Genomic DNA, 15078 nt, shown 5'->3' on the forward strand with positions numbered 1-15078 from the left:
CCTCCCCTCCCCTCCCCTCCCCTCTCCTCCTGGGGGAGGTTCATCCTGTGTGGCGGGTGAGGGCACCAGGGGGAGACCCCACTGAATGATGGCTGTGTTTTGGGCACTGTCTCTTCCTCTTGTGGCAATATCCCCCTACCCTCAAGTCAACCTAAATTTTTTTGCTTTGCAGAGGCTCAGCTGCTGTTTCCTTGTGAACAGCATCTACCTCTTAGGACTCTCAGAGCAAACACATAGTGAGGCTCCAGCCCTTGAATGAGGGTCTCTCTTGTTAGCTGCCTTTGTTTCTTTTCTGCCCACCCCCTTTCATGTGGGCAGTCTTCAGCTAAGTCTAGGGAAGGGAGGGTAAAAGGTTTAGTAGTGTAGTCTTATCAGGACTTTGGAGCTCTAAACCAGCTTGCTTTCAAGTTCTGACCTCACTGGAGCAAGTAATTCACCTGCTTTAAGGTGGCATCCAGGCTGCCATCTGCATGGTCCACAGTCTCCTGCGGTGGCTGTGACCCTCTGTAGGAAAGGACACAGTTGACCTTCCAAGTTTACCTTGTTAGGAAAGGACTGGGTCACAGTTTATCCCTCAAGAACTGTCCTGTGTTTATTCTGTATACCACACTCCTTTAAGAAAGAGAGAGGAGAGGCCAAAATTGAAAGCTCCTTTGGACAGGACCTAGAGTTTACGGAATGGATGGAATCCTTAAGATTGTAGGTGCCCTCCCCTCCTGACCCAAGGTATGAGAAGGAAGACTATCAATGTTGAGGATTAGAGCCCTATCATATTAATCTGTTTTATGTGTCGAACATATGCAAGGCACTAAGCCAGCTCAGGCAACCCTGTGATGAAAAGACCAGTGTGGAAATATGGCCCAAATGCAGGCTTGATGAAAGAATTGAACAGTTGCACGTGCGCCTACACACACACACACACACACACACACACACACACACTCATTCTTGACATGTGCGAATGAGGCACTGGGGGGCCAAGGTTAATGTTTGAGTGTGTTGGAGGGCTGTACATGGATTCAGAGGATGCTTGACTGTCAACACAGGCTTGAAGGCCACCGTAGCATCTCTGCAATTCTGCAGTCAGAAGTCTAACTTTGCTCTCCCTGAGCTCACAGTGGAGGCCATAGAGGACCCTGCTCCTCTCTGGGAGCCCATCTAGACAAGGCTCTTTGTCCTTCCCCTTCCCAGTAGTTCAGACTACGGAGTACTAAGTACTAAGTTCAAGTACTTGGCTTGTGGCCAAGTCTAGCCAAGGTGTAGCTGCCAATGCCCTTCCTCCTTTTAAGGACCATTGTGATTCCATCAGCCCGAGTGGGTAATGAAGGCGGCTGTTCCTGCTTGAGGCCAGCTGATCTGTGCCCTGCTTACTGCTCTATATCCTGGCCAGCAGCATAGTCTGGGGATGAAGGAGTGGCCATCTGGGGGCTGATGTCCATGGTAACTATTTAAGTCTGATATCTGGCACTTTGCTGGGATTTAAATTATTCAGCTGAATTTCCCGCTCAGAGCTTGACTGAACAGCTACCTCACCCCTAATGGAATTGGTTGTTCAGCCTCTGTTTACATATGCCTTGTGACATGGAACTCAGGGCCACCCATTCTTTGTGGGATGCCTTTCTGTCCTGGGAAGCTATAAATTGTATAGTTAGGTCATCTGATCCTCAGTTTTGCTTCTTGGGGGCTCCCCAGTCAAGCTAAGTCCTCAGGGGTTAGGAACAGCTACCAAGTTCCTCATCAGGAGAGGGTGCTTCCAGCCTGGGGTAGATGCTTTCCATTCTGAACCTCTGCAGAGGTATTCGTGCGTGGCCCACTGATGCTCTGGTCTGCTTGCAGAGCTACACAATGGCCAGGTCCTCACAGTCCTCCGGATCCACAATACCTGTGCACCCATCTCCTTTGACCTGGGAGCTGCAGAAGAGCAACTGCAGGCCTGGGGCATTCAGGTGAGTTCTGGCTGACTGAGTCTTTGTTTTACTCTCTGTCAACCGGGCCATCTGTCCATCCATCAATCTCTTCACAAACATTTCCTTAACTCTTTACCTGCTCTGGCCTGGGCCATAGGAAATGACTAGAACTATTCTTTCTTCCTAGTGTGTTAACTCAGAATGTATGTGTTGAGGGTGGCCACTCTGTCTAAGCCCTGAGCTGGCTGAACTTTGCAGGGGTGAGCAGGACCCAGTGCCAGTGCCCAGCAGGAGCCAGACGTGGCTCAGGTGACAGGGTCAGCCAGATGTGGATGCTACAGTAGATTGCCACACACAGGTGGCATAGGAGGGAGTTTTGAACTTCCCTGTGGTGGGTGGTCACAAAAACTTCATGGAAGACTAGACCCTGACAGGGTTGTTGAAGGATGAATTCAAGTATGCTGGGTGGGAGGAAGGCATTGTAAGGGAGGGAACAGCATTTGTGAAAGTTCATGGAACTTACCACATGATGGATGTGGTACCTTCAAACAGTGAATTCAGGCCTGAAGTCCACAGACCCACTGTGTGGAGATGGATCCAGGCTTGTTGCTCGCTGCCTGTGCAACTTTAGGCAGGAGGCTCAAGTTCTCTGTGCTCGTCTGCAAGAGAGGCTGATGTTCATGTCAGGGCTTCCATCGGGATTACTTGTGTGATACCAAGGAGCATCTGCAGATATTCTGGGATGCCATGGGCTCTCAGTGACCCACAGCACTTACTATTGGTGTGGAGGGCAACGGTGTGGCTCTCTCCCCAGAGCCCTTGAGGTTTTCACAGGACTAGCCAGGAAATCGCAGTCAGGCTCACACGCAGCCCAAAGCTCTCCGAGTTTAACATACTGCTATTGAAAGAAGACTTTGCAGACAGCACTGAGCCCCGTGCTCCAGACAAGCTGGCTGTGCTCCACCTCCTCTTCCCTTCTCTCTCTCCCTGCTCTCTTTCTTCCCGTCCTTTCTCGTGCGGTGTATGCATGTGTATGTATTTATACTTGCATGCCTGCGCATGTGGAGGTTGATGTGTCTTCCTGGTTTGTTCTCCAGCTTGTTTATTGACAACAGGGTCTGTCACTGAACATGGAGCTTGCTGGTCTACCTACATTGGCTGCCAGGCATTTCCCCAAAAGCACCAAGCTAACACAGATGCTAGCAATCCAAACTTCTGTCCTCATGCTTGGGCAGCAGATCCACACACTGAACTATCTCCTGAAACCCCACCGCTTTCTTAGATTATTGTCTTGATTATTGAAGAGCTTGTGTGTCTATTGTTATATGTTCTTAGATGATTTTTCTGCTTTGGGGGAATCATACTTATGATGATGATTGTTCTCATGTATATGTTGGTGTGTGTGTGTGTGTGTGTGTGTGTGTGTGCCAGGATTGTGTGTGTGTGTGCCAGGATTGTATGTGTGTGTGCCAGGATTCATGTACGGAAGGCAGAAGACAACTTTGTGAAGTCTGATCTTTCCCTCTACCTTCTTCTGGATTCTGAGGAATGAACTTGGGTCATCAGGTTCACATCTCTGGCAAGCCCCTTTGCCCCCAGTTCACTGAGGTGTCCCGTGTTGAGATGGAAGAGGTGTTCCATGTTGAGATGGAATTTTTTTTTTTTTTTAACAAGAGCACAAATCTACTTTTATTTATTTACTCTCCATTAGTTGAAATCCGGGGTGGATACAGCATCACACGGATTCTGTGTCCGTGTGTGGCCTTTGCAGGAAGGTTGCTTCGGAATTTGGCACGAACCATACCGCTGTCTCCGTGGGCCCGGGTTACTTTTCCCCAGATCGCTCTGGTTTTGTTTGGTTTGCCTCCAGGAGTCACTGTATTGTTTTTTGCTTTATACACATAAGCACATCTCTTGCCTAAGTAGAACTCCATTTCATCTTGGGCATAAATGCCTTCAATAAAAAATATGGGATGCTTCATGAATTTGCGTGTCATCCTTGCTCAGGGGCCATGCTAATCTTCTCTGTATCGTTCCAATTTTAATATATGTGATGCCAAAGCGAGCACGAGATGGAATTCTTAAGTGGCTCCTACCCTTTGGTTGGCTCCTGTAGGGCTAGTGTGCTCTGAACAGACACTGGTTTGGACAGGAAGGTCTGTGCCCTCAGCACTTGGGACTCTGCAGAGTGTCAGATGGCAGCAGTGACAGAGGGTAGTAGTGGCACTGACAGAGGGCCGAGTGTGAGCAGAGTATCAGAGGGTGGCACTGACAGAGGGCCGAGCTCCTGGTGCACACTGTGCTTCTCTCTCTGCTGAGGACCCCCCCCCCTCCCCACACACACACCGAAAATGCACCCTGCCCGATGGTGCACACACCTCTGACTTTGGAGAAGAGGAACCAAGGTTAAGGGCAGAGGTCACTTGGCCCAAGCCGCTCAGTACTTGAATGACATGACCAGAGTTTGGTTCAGGGCCTGTGCCTTGCCCAAGGCTGCCCCATGCTTGTTGGCAGGTTCTGAGAGTCAGGCTCTGTAGTTCCTCTGCAGGTTGCTCTGGCTTTCAGGTTGCCCCTTCCTGCAGTTAGACCTACCCTAGGGCTCCCAATCTGTGCTCCGAGCCTCTTCTTCTGCCCTCTAAGGTGCCTCACCTATGCCTTCTCCTCCTCCCGTGGGCTGTCCTGCGATCTGGAGATGCCATGCTTGCCATGGGAAGGAGATAGGGGGTGGTTGTCCTGTAACTGATGACCTCTCATCCTGCATGGCCTAGGTCCCTGCTGAGCAGTACAGGAACTTGGCTGAGAGTGCCCTTTTGGAACCTCAAGTGAGGAGGTACATCATCTATAACTCCAGGCCCATGAGGCTGGCCTTTGCTGTGGTAAGTGGCTTCCCCTTGGCCTCAGCCACACCAAATTCAGCAGTGTGTCTGGAGACACACACTGGGATGAGGAACCCCGTTGCCCAGGCAAGCCGAGTACCATGGATTTGGTACAGGATGGGAGTTGAGATTGGGAATCTATAGAACAGCAGACTCCCGACTCAGTGTTTGTCCTTGGCCAAAACTTTCCCTTCTGGGATTTGGTTTTTCTTTGTTCACGGCTAGGTGTTTCCTGTATTTATAGTGTGCATACACACAAATGCACGCATGTACCTGTGTGTGCACATGCTGAGAAACATATAGCTATGCCTACATCTCCACACACAGAGACATGCGCGTTTGTGGCCAGTGTGTGAACCAGGCTACCCAGCTGCTGCTGCTGAACCCTTAAGCACACTGATCTCTGCTTCTGGCTTCAAGGTCACATGGCCTAGCTGACCCCACCTTTCAGAAGAAGGGGAAGAGGGAGTCAGTTTTTAACAACTCCCTAAAAAGTACTGGGCTTTACCCTGTTAGCCCTGGAACAGCCCTGAGGGGTGGGCATGGTTATTCCCAGTTTACAGATGGGGAAACTGAGGTTTAGAGAGGTGCCATAGCTTATCCCAAGCCATGTTCCCAGGCAAGGATCACTGTGGGGCTTACACACAGAGTTCTTTCCAGAGTGTCCTGCCCCTTTTGTGTTTCATTTGAAATTGGGGTGAGGAGGGCTTAGGACTGACTGACCTCGCTATCAAACTTGAGGGCTCACAACCTTTACCCCAGCGCCGGCTCAGCCAGCCATCTTCAATAGGCCGACTAAAAGAACCAGTTAAAAATGGAATGCAGAAAAGGGAGATTTAGTCAACGTGGCCTCACTGGAAAGAGCGACACAGAGACTCAGCAAACACTCCAGAGGTCCTGAAGGGAGAGCAGAGTTTAAGCACACAGCCACGGCCAAGCACTTCTAAGCAGCCAGGTCAAGATGTGGCCCCGCCCACCACTTTCCCACCATCCTCTGGGCTCCAGTCTCATCCTGGAAGGTAGCCTGGCAAGTCATTAGAGCTGTGTGACATTTCCCATCATGAGATTCCCAGCGGAGTTCCCATTTCTTGGAGTCTGTAGTTTCAGCAGCCTGAGAGACACAAGTGTCTCTTTAGAATATCTTCATTTCTGCCAGGCCTGTTACAACCTGTTGTCAAGATTCACCCAATAAGCAGTGAATAGGAGCCATCCCAGGGTCCGCATGGTTTCCTCCAGGCCCCTGGGAGGCTGTTTGACCCCCGCAGTGGCAGGGATATCTGACAGGGTGCCCATGAGTGGAGCTGCTGCTCCTGACAGCTCCATGCCTTCTACAGCTCTCCTTGTCTTCTACAGGTGTTCTACGTGTTGGTGTGGGCCAACATCTACTCCACCAGCCAAATGTTTGCCCTGGGCAACCAGTGGGCAGGCGTGCTGCTTGCGACCCTGGCTGCTGTCAGCCTGACCCTGACCCTTGTGCTGGTCTTTGAGAGGCAGCAGAGGAAGGTGAGGCGTCCGGGGCCCTGTCTGTCCCCTCCTTAGGGCTGGGTGGTCTGATACTTTCTTTGTTCTAACTCAGCAGCTCCTTCAACTCCCCTCATGACTGCAGACCCATAACTAAGAGAAACATGAAGCTTAATCCTTTGTTGTACATTTTTTGCTCTTTTACACACACACACACACACACCCTTTCCATAAATGCAAAGCTTACTGGCTTGTGCCCCCATGCTCTTTCTCCCCTCCTCTGCCTTCTTCTTTCCTCCCCTGTTGCCCTGAAAGGTCACTCTGTCTCCCTTTAATGCTTTCAGTTCACTATCTGATGACCTCATGGCTTCTGTGGCTTGCTCACTGGGGCCATTGCGTGTGGTGTACAAAGCCACTTGCTCCTTGGCCAAGGAGCAAAGGCTCTTTGTTCTCTTCTTTATTTTCTTACTCAGTCACTGCAGATTTTTGTTGTTCGTGTTTTTTTTTTTCTTCCTGGCTGCCAGCTGTTTTGAGAGCAGTTCCCAGTAGACAGCATTCCTGCCAGGATTCTAGCTAGCCGAGCTCCCTCGCACACCTCTCCCTGGAGCTGCACAAAAATGTGTGATTGCCAGGGAGAGAAGGTTACAGCTCACCTCACTGTAGTACCTTGCCTGGAGATGAGGGTTGGGGAGATGCTGTTGTTTCTCCTGGGGAAGGTAGGTGCTTTACCCACAACAAGGCCTCAGTTCACTCTCAGTAGCCACCTGAGATGCAGGCAGTGAGCTTAGAGAGTTAGGGAACTTGTCCTAGATCTCACTGTAAGGGAAGAGCCAAGGTTCAGAGCCACACATATGACCCCCCAATCACCTTTAGAGAGGAGATACCTGCCTCCCAGTTCCCTGTGTCACTCACTCACTCACTCACTCACTCACTCACTCACTCACTCACTCACTCACAGGTTAGTGCCTGAATATGCCTGTGCTGTGTATCAAAACTTTTCACGGGAAGTGGATTATCAAAGGCTTTCCATGGTAACACCTTGTGACTCTGACCAGAGGCCTTTACAGATAAGGGGCAGGGCTTCATAAAGGCTCTGGGAGCAGCCCCCAGTTCACTGCTGCTAAGTGACCAGGCTAGAGCTCAAGCTTTGACTGGTTAGATTCCAGGTAACCTTCTTAGCACCCAGTGTGTGGCATCTGGCGCTGCTATTATGAATATACACTTAATTCCTTGAAATGCTGTGGTTAGGAATCCAGCGTGAGTGTCCCTGGGCCAGAAACTGGGAGGGCTCCTGTGAGTGTATTTGCTCCTCTTTAAGGACCCCCGTGCTTGTGTGACTTCACTGGGGTATGGCAAGGCCCTTTCTCTCTCCCTAGTCTAAGGTCAACTGAGTAGCTTCTGTTTAACAGTGCATTCTCAGGTTCCGGGAAGTGGTTCACATATCTTGTATTATTTTGCCTAGCTCAGGATGCAGTCTTTGGGTACCCGCAGAAGCGTCTCTGTCCCTGTGTTCTGAGTCCCTGGACCACTGCTTGCCGTTCTGAAGTCCTTAGCAGGTGCTCCGCTTCTGCTTGGCTTGGCTTCATGTCGCCAAACTCCATTTCATGCCTATGTTCACAGGGACAAATTGGGACTTTATGGCTTAATCATTCTGAAAGGATCTCTGTTGGGCTTTGCTTCGAGTCTGACAAGATAATGCTACCCCTGGGCTCTCTCCAGGCCTTTGTAACCCTTGTGCTTGGCCTGGAAAAATAAATTGAGCCTCTGGCTCCTGCTGGGAGATACTTCTTTTGAGAAGAGGAGAAAGCAAGCCATCAACCTAAAGAGGAAGAAGTGAGGAGAGCTGCTGGCAGGTGTGTCACAACGCTGCCATGACTCTCCAAGTCCAGGGCTGGCTGCTGGCTGCATGGCCTTCTTTCCACCCCTTCTGCTCCTATGCAGCTGTACTGTGAAGCCAGGGAGTGCCAGGTTGAGGTGCTAGACACAGTCACAGAGAAGGACCTGCTCTCTGCTCATGGGTACAGGTAAGGGCCTCAGGTGCAGAGCCTGGAAAGAGTTCTCCAGGCTCTTGGGTCACTCGAATCCCTGCCTGCCAGGACGCTCTCTTCCTGGGACTGAGCTCCATTCTCTGAGCACCCATTGTGTGCTCTGTGCTTAGGGCCCGAAGCCCCCTGATATCTGTCAGCTCTGCAGCCTAGGGCGAGCAGGGTTGCATCTCTTCTGAACCTCAGTTTCCTCATCTGAAAAGAGCTTGATAAATCTGGCTCTATCGTAGGATAGTCGTGAGGGTTAAAGGAGGGGAGCATTCATGCTCGGACTTGGCGTAGCATAAATGCTCAGTCAGTTGTAATTGTTACTGTTGTTGATGTCATCTGCCAGTAAGAATAGCTCAGAGAGGTTCAGGAACTAACCTGGGCTGCACATCTCCCCTCAGCTCTTCCTTTAGACCCCAGTTCACAGTCTCAAGCCCCTGAGATTTCTTTCTTTGTTTTCTACAGGGTATTTAACTTAAATCAGACTGGCCTCAAACTCAGATCCACCTGCCTCTGCTTCCCGAGGGCTGGGATTCATGGTACATACCTGGTCCCAGGGATTCCTTATCAGTATCCTACAGACCTGTCCTTCCTGATAGTGCCCCTCACGGGATTAGTAACCCTGCGTCACTTAGCACCTGGAAGAGCCTCAAGATCTCTTGCTCTCTCTCTATGATTTTTTTTACCCTCACGTGGTGAGGGACTAGCTTTTCTCAGGAACAAGAAGGAGAGTGGTGCAAGAGCCAAGACTGCCTCAGGCCCATCCAGAGTGCAACACATCGCGCAACACATGGCGTCCCTTGTGTGTGGCCAAGGTGACACAGAGGAAAATATGACATTTCAGTCCAGGTTTCCTGTCACAGTGACACTCGTGGCCGGCCAGCATGTATGGAGTGTCCACCCCTGAGGGGTGCGCATGCAGTGGCTCATTTTGGCATTAAGGCTCCTAAGTCAAGGGGAGTTTCCATCTCTGCTTTAGGATGAGAACGTAGAGGCAGGTGTCAAGAGAGGGTGACACGGGCAGTAGGGTCAGCGTCAGGGTCAGGGTCAGAAACTGAGCTCTCAGTGAGTCACTTTCTGACCAGATGAGCAAGACTCACCAGAATGCTAGTCATAGACAATGGAAGCCATTCAGTGCACTGTGACCCGTTGTGAACCCCAGCTCTATACCCCGGTGTGCAGTGTGGACTTAAAGGACATGGTAGAAAATTCTAGATAGATTTCCTACTTCATTCACGTCCAGTGATCTTTTTCTATGCCCAGGCAGACCAGAGAACATGCCCTTGGCCTATAAATTTTTTTCATGGGCCAATTGTATGCCAGCAACACTGACCCTCTTTCAGTGAGTGCCAGCATTGTCTGTCACCATGTGACCCTACAAAGGCACCTCTGCACATTTCCAGTTATCCTTTGGGGGGCCTGCTGCTTTGGGGAGCCCTTGGCTCCGACTAGTCGTGTAGTTGCCTTTGACGGCCCTTTGAGGGTCTCTTCTTCAGGCCATTGCTCTGAGTCCTGTCACAGCTCTCCTTAACCCTCTCTGGTGTCCTTAACATCTGCAGCAGACTTGACATTGGCTGCTCTGGGTGGGAGCAGAAGGAAACAGCTTCTCTGAGGGCCAGGTGCTGTGCTAAGAGCTTTAGGAGTGGGCCTGCTAGCATATGGCTTTATAGAACATGCCTCATTCATGGCTTGCTGAAGGCTGAAGCCAGGGGAATCTTAATTTTGAGTTCCTGTCTCAAAACAGAGAAAGGAGAAAAAAGTAGGTGTGTTGGTAACAGAGCTGTTTTTTTCCACACAGACTAGACTATCCCTTAACTTCCCTAAGTCATTAGGATTTCGTCCTAGCCCAGGGCTAAAGACTTCCTTCACAGCTAAGTGAGTTCTCTCCTCATTCCCAGGAGGCAGGGGTGTGCTCTCCCCCCCACCCCCTTAATCTGCAACCTAAGATTGCAAGACTCAATGGAGAGGCACAGGTACTACAGCCAGGAGGCAACAGAGCTGAGCTTGGGCTTAAGCGCTCTCACACTGAATTTACCATAGGGGAAAAGAGAGTTGCCTTGAGCTTGAAGGTTGACTTGCGGCCTCTGGGAGAAGGGCAGCTGTGGTGCTTATGGCTGAGGAACTCCTTGGCGTCTTGGAGGTCAGCCCTGGGCCTGGCACTTGTCTTTTAGGCCAACACTAACACAGACCTGAGGCTGGTGGCCGCCAATGGAGCCCTTCTGCGACACCGTGTGCTGCTGGGGGTGACAGACACAGTGGAGGGATGCCAGAGTGTGATCCAGGTACCGTGTCTCAGAGTGTGACCTCTCCTGCTGGCCTGCTTGCAGGTGGCCTTGTGTTCTCCTGGCCTGCCCTGTGGGGTCCAGTGTCTGCTGTGCTGCTGTAAGTGTCTCCCTCTCTTCTCTGTTCACCATCTCCCTGAGGATTCCTCCTCTGTGCTGTATCCTGAGATTGGGCACTGTAGGAATCAAAGTTCCTGTGCAATCGATCTTGCACCACCCATAGGATGGCAGGCACACAGTGGCCTTAAAGGGGCAGTGAGAGCTCATGGTGGCCCAGGGCTGTACACCAAATGACATGGGAGGAGAGATGAGCCTGGAGAGGTTGGTGTGATGCTAAGGCCTCATGTGTCTGGCTCAGTAGTTTTCTCACTCCCTAAAGCATTCGGGGGATCTTAAAGTAGGACATCATTCATGGGACATGGCTGAGGCTGGATTTGATCCTGGCTGCCTCTGCTCAGGGCTTCAGTGTTAAGTACTCAGTGCAGTTGAGTGTCTTATCTATAGTCCCCGTGAGATCTCACCTCCCTTCTTGTGTGGCATGGGTACATATTATTCTTAGTCTACAACTGGAGATAGCAAGGCTTAGGGAAGGAAAACAATCTACATAGCCAGGAAGTAGAGTTGGGTTGTAGCTCAGGCTATGTCTCTTTGGCATGTGTATGCTTCACTGGTCATAACCCTTTCCTTCAGGGGACACCCAGGGATGCCCAGTGTGTGCCTGCACTGGGGAACTAGAAGCTGTGCCTTCTACACATCTGGCAGACATTTGCTGAGAGCATCCACATGCCAGACACTGTTCTCTGGGTAGAACTGGGGCAGAGGATGACACACAGGTCTTTGCTCTGTGGAGCTGATCACACCTGGGATAGCTAGTGTGGCTTGTAAAGTTATCTTTCCTGAGATACTGGCACAGGGTTCCAGGCAGTTCAAATAGAACATTTGTATCTCTTGAGCCTACGGCTCCTTCCTAGTGTCCTCTTTCAGCACATAGGAGGGACCCTGGGATGTAGTTGAATTTGTGGTTGTTTGATGACTAATGGAGGGACATGGCTTTTCAGACAGTGGTTTCTTTTCATCTTCACAATGACATCTTGGAGTGAGATGCTGCAATGCCTGGAGGTCTTTCAGAATCCCCAGGGGTGCTGGGTGATGTGCAGGGCAAGGAAAGAAGAGCAGTCAGCAGGGGTGGGCATGGAGCAAGTTGCTAAAGCAGGATGGCAGAGAGTTCCCATCTCCTGTCCATGTGAGATTTTTTTTTTTATTAACAATAAAAGACTTAAAAAGTCATGTGAACAGATCCTTGAGGAGGTGACCTGGTGGAAGAGACTGTGACCTTCGGTTTCGGGGTCAGTCGCCCTGAGCGGGGGAGCAAGGTGGTGATTGCAGTTGTTAGACTCAGAATTTGACTTTTCTGCAGACCTTGATTCTCATGTGTGTGGCATCCTCAAGGCGCCTCACTGGTCATGGAAGGTTTTGGTCTAGTAAGAATAATCTGTCTTGGGGGCTGCTGAGGCTGAGGTGGAGGGAGAGGTTGGGGGTATGGACCAGGGTGCCTTTCTTACCTGAGTCCTTCCACTGAGAACACTGACAACCTGAAACCTAGCACTGGTTGGTGGAGATTTCCTTTGTGAGGACTTTTCTCCTTTGTATATTTGGGTTTAGGACAGAATGGTACTTATACTATTGAGGGTGAAGGTGCTATTCCCATGCCCCAATAGTCATGTGATGGCCAAGGGGGTTTGGAGTCTGTCGGGGATGCTCTGTGGGAGGTGGGGCCCAGCCATTTTTGTCCATGGTTGGACATACTCTGAATTTACTTGCAGAGCCATTTTTCTGGGTTGACCATGTGGCTCAGTGGTAGTGTACACACCTGGCCTTCTGTCCCGGGTTTGATTTCCGGCACCACCAGTTTTTCCCCCTCCCAGACATACATAGGAGCCGTAGTAACACCGTTCCTGTTCCTTCTGGACAGCAGGTGTGTCATGTGGTTATTGAGAGGTAGATGAGGACTGGGGGGGGGGAGCTTGGAGACAGACTTGGGGTCGGAAGCTCAAGGTCAGGCCTCTGCTGCTTCTCCCCACAGCTCTGGTTTGTCTACTTCGATCTGGAGAACTGTGTACAGTTTTTGTCCAACCATGTTCAAGAGATGAAGAGGAGCCAAGAGGTAAGACAGCCGCCAGCTCCTTTCCCAGGGCCAGCCATTCCCTGGAATCTCAACCTCCTGAGGTCAGGGTTATGGTGGCACCCTGCTCCTGGCAGGCCAGAGCCCGTGGCTGCAGGCAGGGTTTGCCCCCTGACCTTCAGCAGTTGCTGGGACCCTGCTTCCCTGTGGGGAAGAGTGTGATCTCACTTCACTGGTGTGCTCACTGAGGTCAGTGTCTAGCTCTCTGGCTGGTCAAAGCCTGCCAGACTTAGAACACAGCTGTGCCCCCTTTGTTTCCTTTCTAGTCCTTGCTGAGAAGCAGATTAAGTCAGCTGTGTGTTGTCATGGAGACTGGAGTGAGCCCTGTGGTGGAAGGGCCTGAGGATTTGGAGGATGCTCCCCTCCTGCCCAGCACTCCTGGTCCTCAGGAGAGACCACTCACACAGACTGAACTCTATCAGCTTGTTCCAGAGGCTGAGCCAGAGGTAATGGTGCTGCGGCAGTCAGTGAGGTCTTCCCTTGTGGGCCCCCGTGGGCCCCCATGTGGTTGTGGTCCAGGGATGGCTCAGATTTTAGGCTCTGGGGTTATAGCTTCTCTGAATTACTAGAGACCTTTCAAATCTTGTAGCTCAAGGTTATCTTTCTTCTCTGTCTCCTCCTCTTCCTCCTTCTCCTTCTCCTCTTCCTCTCCCTCCTCCTCCTCTTCCTCTTCCTCCCCCTTCTTTTTCTCCTCCTCCTTCTCTTCCTCCTCTTCCTTCTGTTGCCATTGTTCACTCCAACACTTTCTATTTTTTTTAAAATTCTGACACTTTCCTTTTTGAGACAGAGTTTTCCAAGTAGCCCAGAGGGTAAAACCATAAACCTTCCAGCTGCCAGGAGGGCAGGCTTCATCTTTACACCAGCACTTTAAGACATAGTTAAGGGAACTACTTTTGTATCTACTGGGACTTCTGGTTGCATTTTTAGTACCTTGGCCATTCGTTTTGATAGCTACACTGTAAGGATCGTTGCATGTTGATGAACTGTAATCTACCATCGATTTGGATGAATACTGAACTTTTAATGTCTGTTGCTGGACATTGCCTGTAATGCCAACACACATGAGCTGGAAGTAGGAGAATTGCAGGTCTAAGGCCAGTCTGGACTACACAGGGAGACCCTGTCTCAAAGAAAAAAGATCCTGTTGATCAACTACCAATTACATGTTCATGTTCTCATCTGATTATCCAACATATCCAACATGTATGCATGCAGCCATCCATCCATCTATTCATCAGCACCCATACATCCATCCATACATCCATACATCTCTATCATCATCCATCCGTCATCCACAGACCCGCCTACTTAAATCCTAGTCACCATTTGGATCTATGTGAATACTTTCAGTTCTGGCTTCACCAGCCCCACAGCCCCTGCCAGGATCTGCTCTTGGGCTGCATGTGGGGTCTGGCTTCTTGCTGGCAGACCTGTAAACTATGAGGACAGAACCATTCAGTAGGAGTGCCCTCACGTAACATTTGGAGCTTTGAGGATCACTTGCATTTTCCTTCCATTCTGGGGCTGGGAGTCTGGGGCTTCACAGTAGGAGTATTTAAGAGAAAAAATAATGGCAGTATCAGTCTCCTCACGTTTTCTTTTCAGAGCAGAAAAGACTGATAAGGCCTCGTGCTTTATTCAGGCAACTACGTGTCTGGCTTGACATGCAATAACCCATTAAATATGGGCTTTTCACATTATTCTTTACAATTTGCCCAAACCCATAGAAACACAATTTCTCATCAAGTGTGTGCGTGCACATGCATGCATGTTTTGAAAGTAGCTTATCAGTTAGCTAGAGAAAATATAACCTCTACTCAAACCTCAATGTGGGCAGCTGGATCATCTGTGTCTGGAAGAGCCCAGTCTGTGACAGATGTAAAGTCAGAACAACCGCTCACATTTTTAAGGATTTTTATCTTGGAAAGCATTCTTGAGCATGTCCCTGAAGTCTGCTTCACCTTTTCTTCTTGGATGGGGAGAGTGACACTTGCCCAGGCTCCAGCACAAAGGAGAAGATAGGGGAGTTGAGTGTAGAAGCCTCCTGTGTAGTCTCAGCTCACAGCTGGGCTGGTTATTGATCTGGGACTAAACTGATGCAGCCAGGCTGGGTTAGTGAGAGGTACATTATTTGCATTTTCAATATCCTCTAGCCTAAAATAAAAGACAACTTAAGAAAAAGCCAGTCCTTGGGAGCCATTTGGAATTAACTTCTTCTTGTCCAGGACCAAGTTTTTTGTTTTGTTTTGTTTTGTTTTTCTTTTTTTTTTTTTTTTTTTTTTTGAGACAGGGTTTTTCTGTGTAGCCCTGGCTGTCCTGGGACTCACTCTAGACCAG

At 50.1% G+C, this 15078-nt stretch overlaps 1 protein-coding gene and 1 non-coding gene across 7 annotated transcripts in view; one reads left to right on the forward strand and one right to left on the reverse strand.

Moving 5' to 3' along the window:
* Positions 1-15078, forward strand: part of Tmem268 (transmembrane protein 268) — a 26748-nt gene that overhangs the window by 7694 nt on the left and 3976 nt on the right. For all 6 annotated transcript variants that reach the window (XM_029476256.1, XM_021160522.2, XM_029476254.1 and 3 more), the window contains 6 exons: positions 1837-1946; positions 4676-4783; positions 6137-6286; positions 10449-10559; positions 12643-12723; positions 13008-13187. In XM_029476256.1, coding sequence (XP_029332116.1) covers positions 1837-1946; positions 4676-4783; positions 6137-6286; positions 10449-10559; positions 12643-12723; positions 13008-13187 — 740 coding nt within the window. The remainder of the gene's footprint in view (positions 1-1836; positions 1947-4675; positions 4784-6136; positions 6287-10448; positions 10560-12642; positions 12724-13007; positions 13188-15078) is intronic.
* LOC115031072 lies at positions 3870-3976 on the reverse strand. The gene has a single exon (XR_003836637.1). It is a non-coding gene; the product is annotated as a U6 spliceosomal RNA (small nuclear RNA).

This window comes from Mus caroli, chromosome 4, assembly GCF_900094665.2.
Source record: "Mus caroli chromosome 4, CAROLI_EIJ_v1.1, whole genome shotgun sequence".
Lineage (NCBI taxonomy): Eukaryota > Metazoa > Chordata > Mammalia > Rodentia > Muridae > Mus > Mus caroli.